This window comes from Rhinatrema bivittatum, chromosome 17 (genome assembly GCF_901001135.1).
Source record: "Rhinatrema bivittatum chromosome 17, aRhiBiv1.1, whole genome shotgun sequence".
NCBI classification, from domain to species: Eukaryota; Metazoa; Chordata; class Amphibia; order Gymnophiona; family Rhinatrematidae; genus Rhinatrema; species Rhinatrema bivittatum.
This window is the reverse complement of record NC_042631.1, coordinates 30,604,763-30,629,947: the sequence shown is the minus strand read 5'-3', so window position 1 is coordinate 30,629,947 and position 25,185 is coordinate 30,604,763. Positions and strand designations below refer to the sequence as shown.

Here is a 25,185-nt window from a genome sequence, read left to right as displayed (position 1 = left end):
TGCAGGCTTTCTGCTTCAGACATATTTTTAAAAGATTTTTTTTTTTGTGAGTGTTTGCCTCTAAGGCCAACTTTGTTTCAAATTTTCTCTTAGCCTGCCTTATCAATGTCTTACATTTAACTTGCCAATGGTTATGCTTTATCCTATTCTCTTCTAATGGATCCTTCTTCCAATTTTTGAATGAAGATCTTTTGGCTAAAATAGCCTCTTTCACTTAAACCTTTAACCATACCGGTAATCGTTTTGCCTTCCTTCCACTTTTCTTAATGCATGGAATACATCTGGTCTGTGCTTCTAGGATGGTATTTTTTAACAATATCCACATCTGTTGCACACTTTTTACCTTTGTAGCTGCACCTTTCAGTAATAGATGATTTTATTAATAGGTTACAAATTAATTGAAATAGGTCTGAAATTTACATTTTCTTTTACATTCTTAACTGTTGAAAGAATCAGGCTACATCATCAAAATATCTAGTGTCGGGGGTTACAGCCCTGGGTGGCACAAAAGAGAAATACATAGTGAACCTGACTTAGAATTTGGGGTCTGTGCGAGATTATGGAGGAGGCAATATTTTCTATTGAGGGACCTGTTCAGTCTTGTCCTTCTGCCAGAGTGAATTAGCTTGAGGGAAGAGACCATTTCTGGCTTGTTGCAAAGGACACAGTCACGGGAGCTCTTTTGCTAAACTCTGAGGGGGGATACTTTCTTCTGTGGAGTTGAGAACACACTGCGGGAGGTCTCCTCAACTTGGAACATAAATATAATTTTGAAAGGAACTGACCTCTTTCCCTCAAGCCTTATCAGGAAGCCTCTCTTTGAGTTATGTTAAGCCATCTTTTGGTAATTTGAAAGGAAAGTATCTCTGGGCTCGGTCATCTTCGGAGGTAGTGTTTCATTTCTACGGTATCAGACTTTTCTCGCTTGTGACCGTGAGAGTTAGGTGATGTGGGCCAGGACAGAGACAACTGTGCATTATAGCTCTGCTTTGATATTTTTATAGGTGACTACTTTTTTTCTTGGATAGGTCTTTGGTGTGTTCTGTTGAAGGACAATAGTTTCTAAAGCATTGACTTATGGAAGAAGCAAGGAGATGGGCACTTCACTGTGCTCCAGCAAGGATTTGCAGGTCTCTAAGGGCCAATGTGCCCACTCTGAGGGTGCAGGACTCCTCGTAGGCAGAATCAAAAGCCATCTTTCCAGAGGATAATGGCAGGGCAGTGCCTTCTCTCCATAGCATCCCTACCCTAAGCACCTCAGCATGAGTATGCAGGCGGGGAGAAGCTATGCTTTGGATGCAGGAATTCTGGGAACTATATTGGCTTTTTCCTGCCTGGTCTGGGTGAGTTTTGCTATGTTCCACTTGTCTGGACTGGTCTGGTATGGATGATGAGGTAAAATTTAGATTTATCTGTTAATTTAGTTCTGCCACGCCATGACAATCAAGGGTTCTCAAGTTTGACAAGTTTAGAAAACCATCAGCAAGTACATTGTGGCCTCCTCTGAAGGTAGGTGGGCTAACAAAGACTTTGGTGTAGAGATTTTCTTATTCATGGGTTAATGACAATTGAGTGAAGTTTCTACACTGCATCAGGCTTTGGTGGTGATGGTGGTGACATTGAAACCAAAACAAATGATGGCCTTCAGTTGTTTTAGTTATGACATAGGATACTGAAAAGCTGAAGGCAGCACCAGACTCATAGGGGGAGTGAAGTCAGCTTTTTTTTTTTCTCTCTCTCTTTTCATTTGCTGGCAGAAGGACGTAAAAGACTTGTCTGGGCTGATCTGGCAGAACTAAAGGAAAGGAAATTAACAGGAAAGGTTGTTTGGTTTTTTTTTTTGTTTTTTTTTTTTTAATTTCACCTTTTTGATGGAGTACTACTTTTAAATTGAAGTGCATCCTTGCCATAGAGGATCTTATTTTGAAAACATTGGTAAACATTATAAAACCATAAAGAGAATATTTATAAATGGTTTAAAAGTTCCTATTACAGACTCTTTCTGGTATTGTCCAAAGGACAACCATGCCTGTAGAAAGGAGCTTTGGATTAAAAATAGTATAGATAGTATTTTATAAAGAGCAGTGCTTCTCAACCTCATTTTTGTCCATCTGTGAGCTGCAGTTGAGCAACACTTTATCATGTTTATTCTTATATGCCTATTACCTACCCCCCAGTGGAGCAGCAGCAGTTGCACCCAGTCAGCAATTTGGATTGTCACTTCATCCTCATGTGGTCAAAACCTGAGCAGCAGTGGCCAATGTGTGCCGAAAAAGTGCCATTGCTGATTTTCTACCCCCATTGCAACCTGTGTTGGTTTAGAGGAAAAGGTCACTACTGCAGCCCTCTGCTGCGGACAAAGAGCAGCTGTTTGCTGCTGTTGCTGCTCCTTGTTTCTCCACAAGCTTTCCACTGGTGCCAAAGAGGTGAGCAGTGGTGCTTACCCCCCCCCCCCCCCTTCCCCCAGCCATAGCACAGGACCAGCAGTCGGGTTCTTCTAAATCTCTTCCTGCCACTGGCTGTCCTCCTTTCCCATGGTTCAGAAACTATTTTGCCCACACAGGAGGGAGAGGAATGTATTTAGAAGCACTCCGCTGCCACCATGCTCTCAAGCTTGGGGGGAGGGGAGGGGGGTGAGAGAAGGACCTGTGAGTTAAACAGGTTGTTTTTTCAAGTCTGCAATGCATTTTTCCACTCATATTTCCTAAGCTGTACTGTTCCTGGAGTCAGGCAACAGTCGACCCCCCACATCTTACTGTACTCTTTTTGTAAGTCCTTTGGGGCACTGCATGAGTGAAATAAAAAAAGGAATTTTGTCTTGCTGTCTATACCATCCCTCCTAGATTCTATATGTGATTGATCATGCCTGCTGCTACTTTGACTTGTTCAGCTCCACAAATGGGTATTTGTGATCATTAATTTTTGTTTTCTGCGAGTCTTATATATTTTTTTTTTTTTTTTTTTGCAACACTGCTAGTAAAGTACTTTTAAATGGCCAGGAAAAATGGAATTGCATGATGTCATTGGCCAGCAGTACTTCAGTCAACAGATGAGGAAAGACTCAAAGCCAAATAAGTTAGAGTCCTGGTCGCATATTACTATGAGCTGTATATAACCTTTGGTGCAGACGCTGAGAGTTGATGGAATGCAGTTGGCAGTAAAACAAAATTCCTATTTTGTAACATGTTCCTTGGAATGCATTTTCCTTACTCTTCCCCTCTCTCTCTCTTGCCTTTTTCTTTTAAGACACTAATGATTCGTGACTGGTGGATGTGTATGATCATCAGCGTGATGTTTGAATTTCTTGAATATAGTCTGGAACATCAGCTGCCAAACTTCAGTGAATGCTGGTGGGATCATGTAAGTACTGGATATTAATATATGCATAAAGACCAAGTGATATGCATGGAAAACATAATTCACATAGCTACATAGTTGTTTTATCTTTTAAAGATTTTTTGTCTCTGCAGTAAAATTCATTTCCAAGTAGTTATGCATGTTTTAAAGAACTTAAATTTATAGTAGTACTCATTTTTCTAAAATAATGCAGTTGACAGTCAAAAATGAATTTTTAAAGATTTTCCCTTTAATTCTGCTCATAATTTCATTTTGAAGAAAAGTTAATGTTGACCATTTTTGAAAGCTCTTTTTAAATATCCACTCTTAGCATTATGAGTCTTGGTAAACTGGAGTACTTCTTTGCTGATCCTTATCAGAAACCGTAGATCATACTGATAGTGTCAGAAGTATAGCAGAAACAGCTGAAGTTTAGGATAGTGGAAGGAAATATTTAAAGTCACGGGAGGAGTGGGAGGGGACATATTTATCTCCAGAAATGCAAGTAACAAAATTACACTAGGGTAAAAGGTATGGAATCAAGAAATACACATTAGTGTGTTGAATACATTCTTTAATAGCTGTTTTAATTAGCTCAAATGTCAGGTCGAAGCGTTTTTTTTCTTATTTTCTCTAGAATTTGAGGTTTTCTATATTTCATTAATTTTATTCCCTCTAGTGGCAATTCATTCCCCTTCTGAGTTGATCAAGGAATTTTGTGCTTAGTAGCAGCAGTAGAATTGTAGTAGTCCTAGCAATGGGAAAAGATGGCAGCTAGGTGTATGTAGAAAAGAACCTATCCGTTTCCACTATACTCAAAAAAAAAATAAAAAAAAAATATATATATATACACCAAAAAGTAAAACGTGAACTCCAAAAAGGAATAATAGGGAGTAATACCACTCTTGTTCATCCATACAGAAAATATTAATTTAAATCATTCTTCTATATATTTCCCAGAAGTTTTTAGATTTTTTAAAAATGTTTTTGCCAGCTAAAACCGCATCAGCAAGCCAGGCGAAGACCCTCGTATTCAATAAGGGCTTCCGGTCTTCTCAATCATGTGCGGTGAAATCAGTGCAACGTTTGCAAAAAATTATTTGTTTCTCAAAAAGACTTTCTGATTATACTGATGTAATATTCTTATTGCATTAAACAAAAAATATACTCATAGTAAGCCCGACAACTGCCAGAGTTTCGCTTATATTAATGCTTCTTTAGGGGCCCTAGTGAGTATAATCAAACAACTTTAAACAGTTCCAAATAACGCTGACGTGCTGACAAGCCGATGCTATCGCAGGACCAGCGTCTCTATACCCTATGCACGCATGTTATAAAATCGGGCGTACGTGTGCGCGCACCAGGTAGCGCGTGCACATGTAGGCCGCACATGTATATTTTAAAATCCGGCCCTTAGTGTAATAGGTCAATTGCACTATAACAAAATGTTGCATAGCTGAAAGCATAACTCATATAATATAAGGTGTGTGTGTGTATATATAATTTTCTTTTTGTTTGTTTAAACACCAGTGTTATAATTATCTGATTAGAACTTTTTTTTTTTGAGGGGCTAGCATTTAACAATTTGAGCCTGATATTTGGAGTGCTCCACCCTTAGATATATGCAAGTTAGATACCTATATTCAAAGAGGCACCTACAAATTTTATTGACTAGCTGATATTTTAACTTGCGGTACCTAAAGGAATCGCGGCTAAAATTTTGAAAAAGAGAGAACCCAGGGCAGTGAAATCAAAGATGGTTAACGTATGGGAGGAAATGGCTCCCTGGGCCGTGGACGACACCATGATTACCAGCTTAACAAATTTGATTGTAGCAGCACTGGAAAATAAGGTTTGACACATTTAATAATAATTTTGAAGAAGTTAAAAGCTGTATAAATAGTGCAGCACTGCAATTACCCTGGAAGATGACAAGAGCCTGAAAAAAAAATTGCATTAGAGAAAACAGAAGTAGGAAAAGAGGCTAAAATAGACATCTTAGAAACTTACTTTCAGCAAAACACTTTAAAATTTGTGGATCTTTTAGAAAGTGTTGTAGATGAACTGCTTCCTCTTCTAAAAGACTGGCTGCAACGTCACTCCCTGCTTCGGTGAAGGGGGAAAGGAGACCATGGGCCCTGACTTTTACAGTCTGGGCTACTGACAGGCAAAATTAAAGGAAAATGCCCAGGATGGGCTTCAATGGCCAAGTCCCTAAGCAAGCAGTATTGTCTGATTTATCAAGAAGGTTCCTCACCCAATAAAATTGTTGCTTGCAGTAATTTATGGGTTTGACAGTTGCTTGGTTTTGATTGATTGTAAATAGTACTACCCTTATCATAAGACACAGGGTGAGTGCATGGAGTGGCAGTTACTGTCCTTGAGAGAGACATGGGGGTGTCCTGCACAGAGCAGCTGATACTACCAAAAGAAGTTTACAGGTCAGACTGGATGGGTCATTTTGTCCTTTTCTGCCATCATTACTATGTTACTGTATTTCTTGCCAACTTCCTCAGAATCTGCTAGAGTTTTGTTAGTGTTCCACTAGCCCATTTATGGATTGTAACTGAGACCCAAGGGTTTTCACTTCCAGTAAGGTGCAAAATTGCTTTATCGCTTTGGACACAAATGGGGTCCCTTGGTCAGTTAATATTTCCTTGGGTAGTCGAACCCTGGAGAAAATCTCCATCAAGGCTGTCGCTTCCATTTTGAGTCTTCATATTCCTCAGGGGTACAGCCTCAAGATACCTGATAGCATAGTCCAGATGACTAAAATGTATTTATTCCCTTGATTGGATCTTTCCAGGTGTCTTACTAGATCCATAGCAATCCTTTCAGAGAAGGGCAACCAAAATGATAAAGGGGATGGAACAGCTCCCCTATGAGGAAAGACTGAAGAGGTTAGGGCTTTTCAGCTTGGAGAAGAGACTGCTGAGGGTGAATATGATAGAGGTCTTTAAGATCATGAGAGGTCTAGAACGGGTAGATGTGAATCGGTTATTTACGCTTTCAAATAATAGAAGGACTAGGGGGCATTCCATGAAGTTAGTAAGTAGCACATTTAAGACTAATTGGAGAAAATTCTTTTTCACTCAACGCACAATTAAGCTCTGGACTATGTTGCCAGAGGATGTGGTTAGTGCAGTTAGTGTAGCTGGGTTTAAAAAAGGTTTGGATAAGTTCTATTTATCAAGTTTACTTAGGGAATAGCCACTGCTATTAATTGCATCAGTAGCATGGGATCTTCTTAGTGTTTGGGTAATTTCTAGGTTCTTGTGGCCTAGTTTGGCCTCTGTTGGAAAAGGATGCTGGGCTTGATGGACCCTTGGTCTGACCCAGCATGGCAATTTCTTATGTTTCAAAGGGAGTTTCTATAATGGGCATTTGTACCAGTGGAACTTCTCGAAACCCAGCAGGTTTAATTAACTGACACGTAGCACAGGACTGACAATAATCTGGACTTGCTGGTACAATAGAATGGGGCCAGGATCTTTTTTTGTGTTTGATGTGGCATCATAGCAGGTGGCTATGATGCCACATCATAGCCACCTGCCATCATTTGTTTGATGTGGCATCATAGCAGGGCTAGTTGCAGCATTTGTTGGCAATAAGGCAGTGTACCAAGAGTTGCTCAGAAGTTTTGCCCTCTAGATTCCCTTTTGCTGCTCAGTATACTTCTTCACTATGAAGAAGAGGAAGTTAGGTTACTACCGTCAGCCTCAAGGACTAAATCTCCATCTACCATTTGTATAAATTTTTGAGCAAATTTAAGGGACTCCTCTTCTCTTTGGGCCCATCTAAAGTTACTATCTCTCCCTCCTACTCTGGCGAAACAATTATGGGATCCTGAATGGTTTGAGGACCTTCTATGACTCAGAGCCACCACCCACAGCAACTTGTAAGTGTTGGTAATAGTTATGTTTCTCTTGCTGATGTTGTCTATGGGGTTCAGGTATTTTAGAATCTTTAATGTATAGGTCTGCATCTCTTAATGGGAAGACCTCTGGGAAATCTCATCATTGTCTGAACTAGCCAGACCAGTTGAAAACAGGCTGCATAGAGTCCCGAAATCTGTATAATTACGCCCCAGTACAACAGGTATGGGAGCCAGGGGAGTACTCTTGCTTCCATCTTTTGCCCAACTGGGATCTTGAACAAGACCTGGCTGGTCAGTTATTGTCGTTGGTCTCCATGGATATGGGCTACCCTTGACTCCTTCAAAGGGATACTTGACAGGGATGCCCCCTATCCCATCTCTTGTTTGTTTTGACCATGGAACCATAAATACATAAATTGGAGGAAACTGGTAGGGCGGGGTGTGGTTACAATTATTTTAGTGGGAAGTAGGAATTTGAAAATGTTTCTGTTTGCAAATGACATTAATGCTTTTGTCCACTTCCTGCCTGTCACTTCTGGTGGTATTTGGGGTGTTTGCCACGTATGGTGACTTTTCAGGTTTTAAATTAAATCTTGACAAATCTGAAGCATTAGATATATTAGGTCAGGGGTGGCCAGCTGTGGTCCTCAAGAGCCACGCAGTCTGGTTTTCAGAATATCCACAATGAATATGCATGAGAGAGATTTGTATGTACTACCTCCACTGTTTGCAAATCTATCTCATGCATATTCATTATGGATATCTTGAAAACCAGGCCTGTTTGTGGCTCTTGAAGGCTGGAGTTGGCCACACGTGTAGTAGGTAATCTGCAACTGAGATGGCTGGATTTCACTTTAAAGTGGGCAAGAGATACCATTAAATGTTTGGGTCTGTGCATTCATAAGAACCAAAGTTATAACAATGTTTATCCTATTATCAGGAAGTTTCATTATAAAACACTGAGATGGATGACTTCTTTTATCAATACGGGCAGAATTGTATTGGTAAAAATGAATCTAGCTCCCAAATTGTTTGTATTACAAAAGGCTCCACTGACTCTACTATAGAAAGATCTTAGAACTATAGTATATATAGTAAATTCTGATGAATAGGTAAGAGAGCTCGGATATCTTTGAAGAATTTAATGTTGCCTAAAGAAGAAAGGAGAATGAGCTTTTCTAATTTTAAGGTGGCTGGTTATTGGATAAAAGCAATTATGCTGATTTTAGATTTGATGTCCTCTTCTCTGTGTGAAATGTGTTTAGCATGCGCCGTGGGACATTCTCCCAGAGAGGCTTCTTTTCTCAATGTTGGTGAGGTCTATGAGGGAAGTCTGGAATTTTGTAAGGAAAACAGTGGGAATCCCAACTTCTGTATCTGTTTTTACCACTTCTGGGCCATCCATGCTTTTCCACCTGGTAATATGTCAAACTTATAACTGACTACCCAAACTCATACATTTGCACATTGCATAGAGATTTTTTGGTTTTAATAATTTATTTTCAAACTATAGATTATATTTAGACAGTCTTAAACCATGAGGAGAATATTACATCATCAACTTTTAGAGAATTGGTACAGATTTATACAAAAAATAAGTGATTTTTATTAGGACTATATAAATTCCTGCATACCTATAAATCATATTCCCTGCTTAAAGTGATAGCAGATCTATGGCGAAAAGACCTAGGCCCTTCATTAGATGAGGAAAATTTATATTCCAGTGTTATATTAGTGAACTAGTCTGCAGAGAGAGTAATTTTATGGGAACTACAGCTATGAATTTGGCATAGAATAATTTTTTCCCCACTGCAAGCTTTCAAAATTGGGAGGGCAGAGTCCAGTAACTAAGTGTCAGAAACATGACACTATATTAATACATTGTAAGAATGCTCTTTGATTGTAACTTTTTGGCATAATGTAATTTATTTATTTTTTTAAAACTTTTCTGTACCGTTGCTAAGTTAAATACCTTCGCAACGGTTTACATGTAGGCACATATTTAATGTAGGTAAAAGTGTACTATAGTACATTCTAACAGGTGCCATCAAAGGTTCGGTTACAATATATCATTAGACATAGTCATTTAGCGAAGTAATATGGGAATTGATGTGTATGACTAAGAAAGAAGTACAAATGACTAGTGAATTTGATATAATATGGCATTTAACAGTGAATACCTTAATTAGAAAATATCATAAAATGCTACTGGTCAAATCATATATAATTGCCAAGCATTGTATTCTTATTAAATAGTTGAATAGCATGCCACCTCATGTTGCATTGTGGAGAGTTAAAATGTTAGACATGGTGTATATGAAGTATAGGACGGCTTCCCTGAACATATCCAAGTCTAAAATAGCTTTTCAAGATATTTGGAATTCTTATTTTAAAGACTTTGCAAGCTGAGATTCAATATAGACTACAATTCTTGGATGTCTGATTTGAGCTTTGTACAGTGTGAGGGTGATTCATTATTGTTCCAAATAATATGCCCTGCTTTTTTTTTTTTTTTTTAATAATGTATTAAGATTATTTTAGGTAGCTAGTAATTAGATTCCCAGAAGATTATTGTTGCAAAGGTGGGGTTGATAGTGAATTAAAACAATCCCTAATAATTAATAAATGTGGATCAATATATGTACATTGCACATAGGTTAGCATAAGGATTATTGAGGCCTGAAACTCTAGCATGCTGCTTGGTACTAATGAGCTGAAGATAAGCCAGGATACTCTGTTCTTTCTACATTTGTTTTTCTAAGAGAGAAGGCTGGTGAAGGCCTGTGTTGAACCTTTTGGGAGACAGGCAGTAGCAGTTTCTTTAATTGGCCATAGCTTAATGAGCTACAGTTGGCTATATCTCATAGAAAGGAAGGCCTATGAGGAAAGTATTTCTTGTATAGACTTTTTTTTTCTTTTTCTATCTGTTATTGCACTAATTGCATTTATTAATCTATATAATGCTTATTACTAATATTCACTTTGTATAATCAGCAAAGACAATATCAATTTTCTCCTAGGACAAGCAGAGTGGTAGTCTTCACACATGGGTGACATCATCAGATGGAGCCCGGCACGGAAAACTTTTGTCAAAGTTTCTAGAAACTTTGATAGACACACTGAGCATGCCCAGCATGCCAGCATCCATGCAGGGTCCCTCTTCAGTCTCTTTTTCCACAACTCTAAAGCCTCACGACTGTGGAGCTTGCACTCTTTTTTTTTTTTTTTTTTTTTTTTTTGTGTGGAAAACTGTTCTGCCCGAATTCCGTCGGGTCCCTCTGCACTTTCGGGGTTATTTTCGGGTACCGTGGTAAGTTTTTTTTCTCGTTCGCGATCGTTTACCGATGGTGCCACCTCCCGGTGGCTGCCGGGCACCAACTGCACTCTGTGTGTTTTCCCATGGCGTCTTCTGGCTTCTGCCATTGCCCCCAGTGCCCTTGGACTATGTCCATCACAGATCCTCATGAGGTCTGTGTCTTGTGCCTGGGGCATTGCATGATGTTTGTGGCTATTTTTGTGCCCAGATGACCCCCAAAAACTGTCATGTGCACCTTGATAAAATGGAGAAATTGTTTGGCGCCAAAATGTCAGGACCCTTGACTTCGGCATTGGGGACTTTGACACCAAAGGGTAAAGGAGATCACTGCAACCCTGACCCCTTTGTTGTCTCCTTCGCTACAGATTGCCAGTTTAGAACTAGGTGCCAGGGACCGTCCAATGTCTTTCTTCTCGTTCCAGGTCTAGGTCCTCGCCATCTCCCTCAGCTTTGGGTAAAAACTGTGCTGATCATCAGGGGAAATTGAGAAAACATTGCCATAGATCCTCATTGTTGCATGTGTCTGACCACAGGAGGGCACCATCATGGGGATGGGGACACCTCGCCCTCCCAAGGATCATAGGGGGACATCCTCCTCACTCTGTGTGCCCGGGGACACAGGAGGCAGAGCCCCCAGTGAGGTTTACGCCAAGACCCAGACAGTCTTGGCAGCACCAAGCAGCCACAGACATCCCCCGAAATAGTCCCAGACCGAGGAATCCTTGCCTTCTGTGTAACCCGAAGGAACATAGCTATCCCTACCAAGGCCAGTGGAGGGCACAGATCCTGCCTCACGGTTCCGTGACCGATCTAATTTCACTGCCGCCTCCTCAAGCTGTCCTGTCTCATCAGCATTCGAGGAGGAGTTGGAAAGATGTGTGCGGCCGGCGGTCAGCAGGGCCCTGCAGAGTATCAAGCCACCGGTTCCACCAGGATCGCTGCCGCCACTGAAGCAGACTCAATCGGTGCTTGCACCTTTGGAGTGGCTGGACCTGCTTCTTGGTGTCTTGCCGATGCAGCCTATCCAGAGTCCTCTCGATAACGAAGGGAGAATGGATGCGGGCTCCACCGGTGGCTATCCCGGTGAGTGACTTGTGTGAGGATGGACCGTCTGGGTCGATGGCACCATTACTGTGCAATGTACCCCGACCGGTGCTAACCCTCCTGGGCCTTCGGGATCAATGCCGTCAGAGCTACCAATTCCCTTTGTACTCCCAGTGCCCACAGGGCCTTCAGTGCCTTTGGGGCACACACCGGTTCCATTGGTGCTGCTGAGACAGTCTGGGTCTTGGCATAAACCTCACTGGGAGCTTTGCCTCAGGTGTCCCCGGGCACACAGAGTGAGGAGGATGCCCCCCTATGATCCTTGGAAGGGTGAGGTGTCCCTGTCCTCGATGGAGGACTCTGAGGACTTCATTCCAAATCATCTCCTCCTGAGAAAAAGTAAGTCCCCACTGGAAGATTTAACTTTTGCCAGTTTCATGAGGGCAATGGCAGAATATGTGCCTTTTCAGCTCCTAACTGAGCAGCACTCCAGGCACAAGATGCTAGAAGTCCTATAATTTGTGGATGCTCCAAAAGAGGTGGTTGCTTTACCAGTCCACCTTTGGGAGCACCCCATTTCCATTCCATCAGTGAACAGGAAGACTGATGCTATCTATCTGGTCCAATCCACCACAGGATTTAAACACTGTCCACTTCCACACCAGTCGGTAGTGGTGGAATCCACCTTAAAGAAAGCAAAGAGGTTGCACACTCATGCTTCAGCTCCTCCAGGTTGTGAGCACAGGGCCCTTGATGTTCTGGGAAGGAGGGTCTTCCAGGGTTTCTTGTTGGTGACCTGAATCGCTTGTTCTATATGAGCCAATACTCCAGAAATCCCTGGAAGCAAGTCCAAGATCTGGTTGAGCACCACCTGCAGCAGTTTCAGGAGGATTTCCTGAAGGTGATTGAACAAGGCCTGGAATGTGACAAACACAAAGTCCTATTGGCTTACAGTGGGTTTAAAACAGCAGTGAGAGTGGCACCATTTGACATTGGGGCTTGTTGCACGGCCTGGCTTTGGGCTTTGGACCTCCAACCCAAAGTACAGGACTGTCTGGCAGACCTGCCCTGTACTGGTGAGAATCTCTTCGGAGATGGGATCAAAGAAGCGGTAGCGCAGCTGAAGGATTACCTTGAGACCCTTCAGCAGTTATCAATCAGCACTTCAGACCCTCAGTCCTCTGACAAAAAGAAATCCAGGTGAACCTCAAGACACCTTTTATTTTTATTTTTTTTGACACCCTTTTTATAGGCCGCAGAAGTATTATCCGCCGGCTTGTAGAGCGAGACACCAGCGGGCGCCTGCTAGGCCAAGAGCAAGACAGCCTCGTGTCCCTTGACCACACCCCGCCCCACCACAGGGTTTTAACTGGCAGCAAGGGAGTTTAAGCCAGCAATCCCGGGGAACCCCAGGGGAACGACTCTCCAGTGGGGGGCCACCTACAACTCTTTGCCGACCGATGGCTCTCAGTCACCTCGGACCAATGCGTCCTATTCATCATTTGGCGGGGGTACAGATTGAACTTCCAATGGACCGTTCTGCAATCTTCCCCCATGTCCCCTACAGAGATTTGCAATGGACCAGCAAATACTTTAGATAGAGCTCTCTGTCCTCTTAATGGCTCAACTGTTCAAACCTGTTCTGCCATATCAGCAGGGCGACTGATTCTACTCCAGATATTTCCTGATTCCCAAGAAAACCAGAGGCCTTTGCCCTATCCTAGATCTAAGGGCATTGAATCATTTTCTTGTAAGAGAAAAATTCAAAATGGTCTCGTTGGGGGCTCTAATCCCTCTCCTCAGGATTGGGGACTAGCTTTGCTCCCTTGATCTCAAGGATGGGTAAGCTTGAAAATACCTCGGTGTTCCTCTACCAGGAAATAATCAGTATTGGGTGCTGCCTTTCGGTCTCGCATCTGTACCCCGCATTTTCACGAAACGCCTGACGGTAGTGGGGGCTTAACTCAGGAGACACCGGTAACATGTCTTCCCCTACCTGGACAATTAACTCATTAAGAGTGATTCCAGGCAGGGAGTGTTGCATTCTCTCCACTCCACCATTTGGATCCTGGAGGGCCTGGGATTTGTAATAAACTACCTGAAATCCCAGCTTCTTCAATCACGCCAGTTGGACTTTATCAGGACCAGGTTCAATATGGTCCAGACAAAGGCCTTTTTGTCCTGGGACAGAGTGCAGAAACCTCATGACCCTAGCAGGATTGATCTCTCGCAGCCATCACATCTCTGAGCACCAGATTTGTCTCTTGGGACATACAGTGACTGCATGTCACACCTTTTGCTCGACTGTACATGTGCAGAGCGCAGTGGACGTTGCACTGTCAGTGGTGCCAGGCCACCCAGGACCTTCAAGCTTGCATCTTAGTCACCATACTACTTCGACAATCCCTCGTGTGATGGGAGACCCTATCCAACCTAGAGATTGGGATGCCTTTCCAGGTCTCTCCGCTTCAGGTTCTTCTCACCACAGATGCTTCTCACACAGGTTGGGGAGCCCATGCTGCAGACCTCAGCACCCCAAGACCAATTGTCCTTGCAGGACAGCTTCTCCAGATAAATTTCCTGTAGCTCTGGGTGATCCAGTATGCCCTATGGACATTTTGGGATCACTTGGCCAACAAGTTAGTTTTGATTCAAACAATCAAGTGGTATTGTGGTACCTGAACAAGCAGGGAAGAAAAGGTTCATTCCTCCTCTGCCAAGAGGTGGTACAGATTTGGTCCTGGGCTGTCTCATAGGGCATTCTCCTCTAAGCTGCATGCCTACCAGGAGCAGAAAATGTGATGGTGGATGCGTTGTCGGACCTTCCGCCCTCATGACAACATGAATTGGATCTTTCATCTTTGGGGAACCCCAGAAAAGTGGGTCAATTTCTGCTCCCTGGTCAGGATGGACGGTGGGCCGGTTTCAGATGCCTTCAGGCATCATTGGGGCACCGGCCCAATGTATATACTCTGTTCCCACTAGTCTCAGACTCTCCTGAAACTTCAACGGGACCAAGGCACCATGGTCCTGATCATGCCTTACTGGCCACGACAGAGCTGGTTCCCACTTCTGCAGTCTCTATCCTCATGGCCTCCAATCCGGCTGGGGACTGCTCCATACCTGATCATGCAGGATGAGGGCAGGCTACGCCACCCCAACCTCCAGGCCTTGTCCCTCACGATGTGGATGTTGACTGGGTGACCCTAGGCCTTTCGGGACAGCATGTCTCGAATCCTGGTGGCGTCCAAGAAGCCTTCAACTAGGAAATCTTACAATCTCAAGTGGAAGAGTTTCTCTGTTTGGTGGGAGGGAAACAGCTTGGACCTGTTCTTCTGCTCCACTCTGAGGCTTCTGGATTGCCTATTGCACCTGTCCGAGGCTGGCTTAAAAACCACCTCTATGAGAGTTCACCTTAGTGCCATTGGGGCATATCAGGGGGTGGATGGCTCGTCCTTCTCAACCCATCCTCTTGTGGGACTTGTCACGTGAGGTTTACTTAAGCTCAAGCCCCCGATATGGCCCCCAGCAGTATCCTGGGACCTCAACATGGTGTTGACCCATCTCATGAGAGCACCGTTTGAGCCCATAAGATCTTGCAACCTGAAGTACCTATCCTGGAAGGTCATCTTTCTAGTGGCGATCACCTCAGCACGCAGGGTCAGTGAACTTCAGACTTTGGTATCATACCCACATAATACAGAATTATTTCATAAGATGGTTTTGCGTACGCATCCAAAGTTGCTACCAAAGGTGGTCATGGAGTTCTAGTTCAATCTATTATTCTGCCCACCTTTTTTTCCAAGGCCCACTCTCTCACCGAGCTGAGTGTGTGCTGCACACTCTAGATTGTAAAAGGGTCCTGGCTTTTTACCTGGACCGGATGGTGACTCACCACCAGTGCATACAACGTTTTGTCTCCTTTGACAAGAAGAGTTTGGGAGTCGCAGTGTCCAAACAGACTCTATCCAACTGGCTAGCAGACTGTATTTCATTCTGCTACACACAAGCAGGACTGCAACTTAAGAGCCATGTCAAGGCTTAATCTGTAGGAGCCATGTCAGCTTCGCTGGCTCATATGCGTGCAGTACCCATACTTGAGATCTGCAGGGCAGCAACCTGGTGTTCCCTCGACACCTTCACCTCTCATTACTTTTTGGACAAAGATAGATGATATTGGCACCTGTTAAGTGCTGGCTATCAGCCTGTAGCTACGTATTCACCCATGTCCTAGGAGAAAGCAGAGTTGCTTACTTGTAATAGGTGTTCTCCTAGGACAGCAGGATGTTGGTCCTCACGAAACCTGCCTGCTTCCCATGGAGTTGGTTTTCTTTAAGTTTATTTTATTTTTAGCGAGTTCTTTATTATAAGAGTGAAGAGGGACCTCGTGTGGGTGTTTGAATGGTAGCATGCTAGGCATGCTCAGTGTGTCAGTCAGTTTCTAGAAACTTTGACAAAAGTTTTCCATGCCAGGTGCCATCTGATGATGTCACCCTGTGTGAGGACTAACATCCTGCTGTCCTAGGAGAACACCTGTTACAGGTAAGCAACTCTGCTGCCTACCAATTTTTATCATATTTAGTAAACTGTTTCTGTGTATGTGTTCTATGATGTAATATAACCGTTCAGCCCACCTTTTACATGTAATGCCAAACTCAGCAGTCACTGTCAATTTCTGTAATCATTGGTGTCTTCTTTCAAAATGACGTACTCTGTATTAAGCTGCTTTTGGGGGGTTATTTGGGGGAGAAAGGGGGAAAAGTTCTGACTGGAAATTTGATGTTTAGTTTCTAAGATCATTCAATATACTTATTCAAACAAAACTTGTCATGTAGCTTCTTTACTAGCAAAAAGCAACTTAAGCTTTTTGCTAGTACACGTGTGAGAGTGGCAGTCTTGTCCTCCAGACACTGTGTAAGCACACATGTTCATATCATTGACGGGCTGGCTGTCACCTCCAGCAGTGGTCTATGTCCCATCATGTTCCTTCCTTCCTTCAACTTCTGTCTCCATCAATTTCTCACCATCTTTGTCTTCACACTGAATTTCTTTCCATCTCTAGCGAACAGCAGCTCTCTGTTCTGGTGCTGCTTATCAGAACTTCAAAATACTGAATTGACAGCAGAAGCATGCCTCAAACTCAGGATGTGGAACCAGGACATCAAAGTGGCTAAATCCTGAAAACCACAAGCCTACACCTGTTAAGTGTCTTCTGTGATACAGGGTCACAGACATATGATCGGACATGTACCCATTAGGAGTTCTTTCTTATACTATGTTACTGGAACATCTTAAAAAAAAAAAATTAAAAATAAGATTTTTTGGTGTGCATGTTCTCATGTTATAGGAATTGTAACTTTTTGTTTTAACCTGGCAGTTTCCTCCTTCTCCTTTTGAACTTCAGCTCAGTTGGAATCACAGCTAAGATCTGGCACTATGAGTCTTCAGTCACAAGCACCCATGGATTCCCCCCCTTGCCCATCCAGTATACTTAAGGAAATCATTGCAATGATGGTCCTTGACTATGTGTACCAGGGCTCCTTCTGAGACCTTACAACCATAGGCCCTGAATCTAGTCTCTAGGAGGTCCATATTCAAAAGCCATTTAGACGGATAACATAATAGTTATCAGTCTAAATGACTTACCCAACTATATTCTTCCTTTATCTGGCTAAATTCTGGGCAGCTAATGTTAGGAGGCTAGAATTCACTGAATAAGTTAGGGGAGATCCAGGGGCATAACTGGGAGGTGCTGAGTTAGATGGCTAAGTTAACCGGCTATCTCCAGTATTCAGAGTTAGCCAGATGACTTAGCTGGCTAAGTCTGGTCATGTCAGAGGTGTCCTAAAATTAGCCGGCAAACTAAGATAGCCAGCTATATTTAATAGTTTGGCTGCACTGTTGAAAAACCTATCCAGTTAATTTTGCTATCCAAACTATGTCTGGATATAGACCTCTAGGTGTCACTTTGAGTGATGACCAGGAATCCCTCCCCTTCCACACCTACTTTCCTGTGAATGATGCCTGCCCAGCTGACCTGGAGAGCAAAAGACACGATTTAGGATTTGAACTGAAAACCTTCCATATGACTGGGCTGGCCCCATAAGAAGGGTACTTAAAATCCCAGAAACAATCTCTGCTCATAATGACAGAAAAATTATAGTGGCTTTGAAAATTTGGATTTGTGGAGTTGGAGAATTAAGATACACGGGCATGTAGAATTATTTCCAGTTTCACTTTGGTGCCAACATGTAGAATTATTGCCATATGCCCTTTTAGAATTGTCATTGCCCAAAAAGACTATGTATTAAGCATTTTTTTAAAGTTCAGATCTTATTTGTGTACTAGTAATAGGACTAGGCAGGGGGGAGGAGTAGGAGATATCACTTGTCTGCCTCTTAGGAAATGAGCAGTTTAGTTTAAATGCTCGCTGAAACCAATAGTATCCATGTTTTCAATTTTCATGTGAACTTGCTGAAATCTATGCTGATCTGTTTACTGTGTAATTGCAGTTCTCCAAAAAATTGGGTAGATGCATTCTAGCAGCACATACATTTGTAGCAAAGTGCTGCCGTGTTCCTTCTCTACCCATCAGCAATCTTCTAAGCTTAAAGCAGATATGCTTGTTTTTTGTAGACAAAGTTCTGATCTATCTTTCAGTGGATAATGGATGTACTGGTGTGCAATGGCTTTGGAATTTACTGTGGAATGAAGACTTTGGAGTGGCTTTCCATGAAACCCTACAAATGGCAAGGCCTTTGGAATATTCCTACCTATAGGTACATTTGTTTTTCTAAATATTTTACAGCCAAAAGCTTAACATGCTACAGATTTTTATGTTTTTAATAATCCAGCATAATCTTGTCAGGTGAATGAAGCATGAAATCATTGACTCTAGTGAAAGGAAGGCAGCTCCCGTGTCTTGAAGCTGTAAACAGTTTGGAATACACAGTTTCTGTGGAAATGGGAGTATCTAATGAGAGGAGTTAATGACTGTTTTTGTTTTACTAGTCAGGTTTGCCAACATGTAACCCCTGACTGTTTAGACAGTTTGCAGTAGAGGAGTGAGTGAACACATCCTGTTTAATGGATAATCAAAGACAATAGTCAGTCTAGTCTGCCCAGAGGAGAAAATATTTTCTAAACTAGAAGAGTCAATTACTTATGATGGGTAGCATAAAAATAAGATTTGAGAGATTGCTACCAGAAACCTGTGAACTTTAGGCTTCAATCTAGAACATTTTTTTTTTAATAGTAGAGTTCTAATTTTTTAAGCAAACATTGTAACTGAGGACTAGGCTAGAAATGTAGTACAGCAGATCACACAATGGTAGAGGGAAAAAAACCCCAGATATATGGAAAAAGGAAGTCATGTTAGATGTCTTATTCAATATCATTTTTTTAAACGGAGGTTTATTTCTTTCTTTCTTTTTTTTGGCCAGCTCAGGCATCAAAATTGGTAGGCAGATGTTCTGTTCCAAAAGTGGCTACTTACATGTTTCTGAAGTATCAAATTATAAAACATATAGCAGTGAATGATGAGAGACATAATTTGCAAATCAGAGACTTGGTGGAAGGAAGATAACCAATGGGATAGTGCTATATCAGGATACAAATTGTATCGCAATGATAGGGAGGATCAATTTGATGGGGGTGTAGCACTTTATGTCCGGGAGGGCGCAGAGCCCAACAGGATAAAGATCATTCAAGAGACTAAATTTATTTATTTATTTATTTAATATTTTTTTATATACCGACGAACGTTGGGAACATCTCATCGGTTTACAGGGAACAGAACTTAGCAACAGGCTTTACATTTGTCACATGATTATAATAGTATATTATAATTATATATTAATATAATAATAAATACTCAGTAGAATCTATATGGGTAGAAATTCAATGTGTGTTGGGTAAGAGTAGTCTGGTAAGAGTATATTGATAGGAATATGCTACCATCCACCTGGCCAAAATGATCAGACAGATGATGAAATGCTATGAGAAATCATGGAAGCTAACCAATTTGGCAGTGCAATAATAATGGGAGATTTCAGTTATCACAACAGTAATCAGTACAGTCAACAAGGTTACCCAAGCAAGTGTATATCTCAATCAAAAAATGGGAACACAGGAATCAAATATTAATCAGCCTTAATGAAGGTATCAGCAAGCCTGTCGTATTTCTATCGAAACCAACCGGTCTTCTCGATCATTCACCTTCAATACTACTTTATTCTATATATTTTTTTGGATTTTTTTTCTTTTGTAGATTTTTCATAAAAATATTTTTGCCACAGTCCAGAAGTGTCCTGGGGCACTTCTGGACTGATTAATATTTGATTCCTGTGTTCCCATTTTTTGATTGAGATTTCAGTTACTCCAATATTGACTGGGTAAATGTAACATCAGGTCATGCTAGAGATGTAAAGTTCCTGGATGGAATAAACGACTGCTTCGTGGAGCTATTGGTTCAGGAACCAAAGAGAGAGGGAGCTATTTTAGATCTAATTCTTAGTGGAAAGCAGGATTTGGTGAGAGAGATAATGATGGTGGGGCCACTTTGCAATAATGATCATATCATGATCAAGTTTGAACTAATGACTGGAAGGGGGGAAATCTACAGCTCTAACACTAAATTTTCAAAAGGGAAACTTTGATAAAATGAGAAAAATTAGAAAAAAACTGAAAAGTGCAGCTGCAAAGGTTAAGTGTACAACAGGTGTGGACATTGTTTAGAAATACAATCTTAGAAGCGCAGTCCAGATGTATTCCGTGCATTAAAGGTTAAAGGAAGGCAAAGCGATTACCGGCATGGTTAAAAGGTGAGGGGAAAGGCAATTTAAAATCCTTCAAAAATTGGAAGAAGGATCCATCTGAAGAAATTAGAAAAAAAGCATAAGCATTGTCAAGTTAAATCTAAAACATTGATAAGACAGGCTAAGAGGGAATTTGAAATGAAATTGGCCGTAGAGGCAAAAATTCATAATAAAAACTTTAATATATCCGAAGCAGGAAACGTGCGAGGGAGTCATTTGGGCCATTTCATCTGAGGGGTAAAAGGGGCGCTTAGAGAACATAAGGCCATTGCAGAAAAACTAAATAAATTAGTCATTTCTGTGTTTACTATTGAGGATGTTGGGGAGATACCGGTTCCAGAGATGGTTTTCAAGGGTGATGAGTCAGATGAACTGAACCAAATCACTGTGAACCTGAAAGATGCAGTAGACCAGATTGACAAACTAAAGAGTAGCAAATCAACTGGATTGCATGGTGTGCACCCCAGGGTTTTAAAGGAACTCAGAAATGAAATTTTAGATCTATTAGTTAAAATTTGTAACCTACCATTAAAATCATCCATTGTACCTGAAGACAGGAGGGTGGCCAATGTAACCCCAATATTTTAAAAAGGGCTCCAGGGGCGATCCAGGAAACTATAGCCCAGTGAGCCTGACTTCAGTGCCAGGAAAAATAGTGGAAACTATTCTAAAGATCAGAATCACAGAACATATAGAAAGACATGGTATAATGGAAATTAGTCAGCATGGCTTTACCCAAGGCAAGTCTTGCCTCTCAAATCTTCATTTCTTTTTTTGGAGGGGTTAATAAACATGTGGATAAATGTGAAATGGTAGATGTAGTGTATTTGGATTTTCACAAGGCGTTTGACAAAGTCCCTCATAAGAGGCTTCTAAGAAAACTAAAAAGTCATGGCATAGGAGGCAATGTCCTTTTGTAGATTACAAGCTGGTTAAAAGATAGGAAACCGGATTAAATGGTCAATTTTCTCAGTGGAAAAAGGGTAAACAGTGGAATGCCTCAGGGATCTGTACTTGGACCCATGCTTTTCAATATATTTATAAATGATCTGGAAAAGAATATGACGAGTGAGGTAATCAAATCTGCAGATGATAGAAAATTATTCAGAGTAGTTAAATCACAAGCGGATTGTGATAAATTGCAGGAGGACCTTGCAAGACTGGAAGATTGGGCATCCAAATGGCAGATGAAATTTAATGTGGACAAATGCAAGGTGATGCACATAGGGAACAATAACCCATGCTTTAGTTACATGTAAGGTTTCATATTAGGAGCCACCACCCAGGAAAAAGACCTAGGCATCATAGTGGATAATAAATTGAAATTGTCACCTCAGTGTGCTGTAGAGGTCAGAAAAGCAAACAGAATATTAGGTATTATTAGTAAGGGAATTTTGAATAAAATGGAAAATGTCATAAAGCCTCTGTATTGCTCCATGGTGAGACTGCACCTTATACTGTGTACAATTCTTGTCACTGCATCTCAAAAAAAGATATATTTGCACTGGAGAAGGTACAGAGAAGGGCAATCAAAATAAGGGGATAGAATGGCTCCTCTGTGAGGAAAGGCTAAAGAGGTTAGGGCTGTTCAGCTTGGAGAAGAGACAACTGTGGGGGGGATATGATAAACCTCTATAAATTCATGAGAGATCTAGAACAGGTAAATGTGAATCAGTTATTTACTCTTTTGGACAATAGGACTAGGGGCACTCCATGAAGTTAGCAATTAGCACATTTAAAACTAATAGAAAATTATTTTTCATTTAACGCACAATTGAGCTCTGGAATTTGTTGCCAGTTAGTGGAGCTGGGTTTAAAAAAGATTTGGATACGTTCTTGGAGAAGAAGTCCATTAACTTATTAATCAAGTTGACTTAGGGAATGGCCTCTGCTATTACTGGCATCACTAGCATGGGATCTACTTAGTGTTTGGGTACTGGCCAGGTACTTGTGGCCTAGATTGGCCACTGTTGGAAACAGGATGCTGGGCTTGATGGACCCTTGGTCTGACCCAGAAAGGCAATTTCTTACGTTCTTAACATGTTGATATCCTGTTTTGATGAAAACAATGAACGTCAAATTATTACTGAATGATGATTGACACCTTTTGTAAAGAGCTCTTCTTAAGGCTATACTACTGCTGAGAAAGATAGGGAGCAACATCTAAGGAGAGCTATTGAGTCCTTGTAGAAATTGGGATGGATAGATATATTTTTGCTAATGGGATAGTGCTGTAAAATGAGATCTGGCGGGTTGATCTCATCTGTTATGTAAAAGTTGCACATTAAGGGGACAGTTTTCAAACTGCCCTCATTGCTGCAGTTGTGGGGTGTTTGTTACCCGCCATTCTTTCACTTTGAAAATTGCCCCAGAGATATCTGCAGGTATTTGTACTGGCTTTTTCTCTGGATATTTTATCATGAAAAAAATGAAGCTTAAGATTCGAAAATGCAATCTATGCGCTTACGTTTCCTACCCCAACATAAATACGCCACCATGAACGATGCCTCCTAATTTGGTTAACAACGTAGACATTGTGGAACCCCCTTACATACTCTTAGCAAGTTTAAAGGTGGGCAATTGTCAGATAGCCCTTTTACCCATATAAATAACTTATTAAAATTGCCCTCTTAAATTCCTGTTCTGGATAACTTTAACATGTGCATGATATGAGCAGTTGCGAGAACAACTAACACTGCTACCTTTTCTGTTTGCAGAGGTAAGATGAAGAGAATTGCCTTTCAGTTCACACCCTATAGCTGGGTTAAATTTGAATGGAAACCTGCATCCAGCCTTCATAGATGGCTAGCTGTCTGTGGCATCATTTTTGTAGTAAGGACATTTTTTTTGTTAATATTCAGCAACAGTTGGATATGTTGTTAACATTTCAATGAAGGGGTTGAGCACCCAATGAAAAACAGTCATTTCAAGTGTAAAGTTTTTTTTTTTTTTAATTAGTGTTCAAACTTTTTGGAATTATTTTTTTTTAATTCAGAATCAATGCATGTCATAAAGTAGAAGATGGTGTACATATATTTAATAACTTGGCTGAATGTCCATTTATGTTTTATGCATGAATACCTCAAGGCATGATTGCTTTTATAAAATGAGCATTGGAATCATTTTGTAAAAATAAAACAAATTTGGGGCAAAAATTTCATAGCAATGTTTATAAAGTAAAACATGAAATTATGAGACAAATATACAAATTAATTAGCTCACTTGTTTATTTCCAACTTTAAGAGATTATCTTATGAGACTTAAATATAGATACCCTGCAGAGAAGATTAAATAAATAATTGAGAGAAGGCAGTTTTGATAAAGACATTGAAAAACCTTAAAGACTTAGATAAGGTACAAGAAACCACTATTTTCATAGAAACATGAATACAGTGCAGATAAGTCTGCCCACTTTAATTCCTGATGTAATGCCAAGACCACAGTTGATTTCTTGCTTTCCCATCACTTCTGTGTATCTAGGAGAATCCCCTGTGCTTATCCCATGCTTTCTTGAATTCCATTATCATTTTGGTCTCTGCCACCTCCACTGGGAGGTCATTTCTTATATCCACCATTCTTTTTCTGTGAAGAAATATTTCCTGATGTTGCTCCTGAATTTACCTCCTTGGTGTTCTTACTACAATGACATTTTCTAGAGGAGGGCTTCCCAAGCCATTCCTGGGGATACCACAGTCAGATTTTCAAGGCATCCACAGTGAATGAGCACGAGAGAAACTTGCCTACACAGGAGGCTATTGTGGATAGCCTAAAAGCCTTAGCTGGTTGTGGGATCCACAGTACAGGTTTGGAAAGCCTTGGTCTAGAGCACTCTTCCTTCTGAAAAAGTTTTGCCTTCTACAAACTTGATTTATAACTGAGGTATTTGAATGTCTGTTATGTCTTCCCTGTCTCTCTTCTCTAGAGCAAGGGTTCTTAATCCAGTTCTCAGGATGCACCTAGCCTTTCAGGATATCCACAATGAATATGCATGGAGAGAGTTGCATGCACTGCCTTTATTGTATGCAAATCTATCTCGTGCATATTCAACGTGGATATCCTGAAAACCTGACTGGCTAGGTGTGTCCTGAGGTCTGGATTGAGAACCAGTGCTATAGAGTATATATTTAAGTCCTTAAGTCTCATTTTGTAGGAATTTTGGTATAGACTTTGCAAAATTGTGGTAGTTTTCTTTCTGGTCCGTCTCCTCACTTTATTGTGGATATTGGACACAGTGAGATCAGTATTCAGTGGTGCTGTGTCAATATTTGACTGTGGTCAGCTGCTGCCACTTAGCCAGATAAAGATATCCAGCTTAGTAAGGAGCAGGATGGGCATTCCAATATGGAAATCCTTATCTGACTGTCTTGCTCAGCTGAATATTAATTTTTTAATTTTTATTTATTTTTTATTCTGCATTTTGGCACTTCAAAGCAGATTATATTCAGGTACTATAGGTATTTCCCTATCTTCAGAAGGGCTTACAATCAGCTAAATTCATCAAAATGCTATAAATATAGCAGAAATAGCACCTGCGATTAAAAACAAATGGGCGTGGTTGGGCTAATTCCCTATCTTCTGCATCATATAAGCAATTTTTGCAAAGTGTGATATGGTATCACATTGCATGGTTTATATATACCAGCTGCCTCTTTGGATGGAGAGAGAGAGTGCACACTGTAATAGGGAGAATAGGACTATATATATCTAGCACTGTAGATGGGCACATTCAATTCAGGGTGGGTTTGAGGGGGTGGTATTACATACACAGAGAAATTAACTGCAAACTTGAAATCACT

The 25,185-nt window shown here is 41.1% G+C and overlaps 1 protein-coding gene across 1 annotated transcript in view; it reads left to right on the top strand.

The window, feature by feature from the left end:
• The window catches only part of PTDSS2 (phosphatidylserine synthase 2), a 109,596-nt gene that overhangs the window by 57,595 nt on the left and 26,816 nt on the right, over positions 1–25,185 (top strand). The window contains 3 exon segments of the mRNA XM_029582080.1: positions 3,247–3,360; positions 18,234–18,352; positions 23,107–23,221. Of these exon segments, the coding sequence (XP_029437940.1) occupies positions 3,247–3,360; positions 18,234–18,352; positions 23,107–23,221 (348 nt within the window).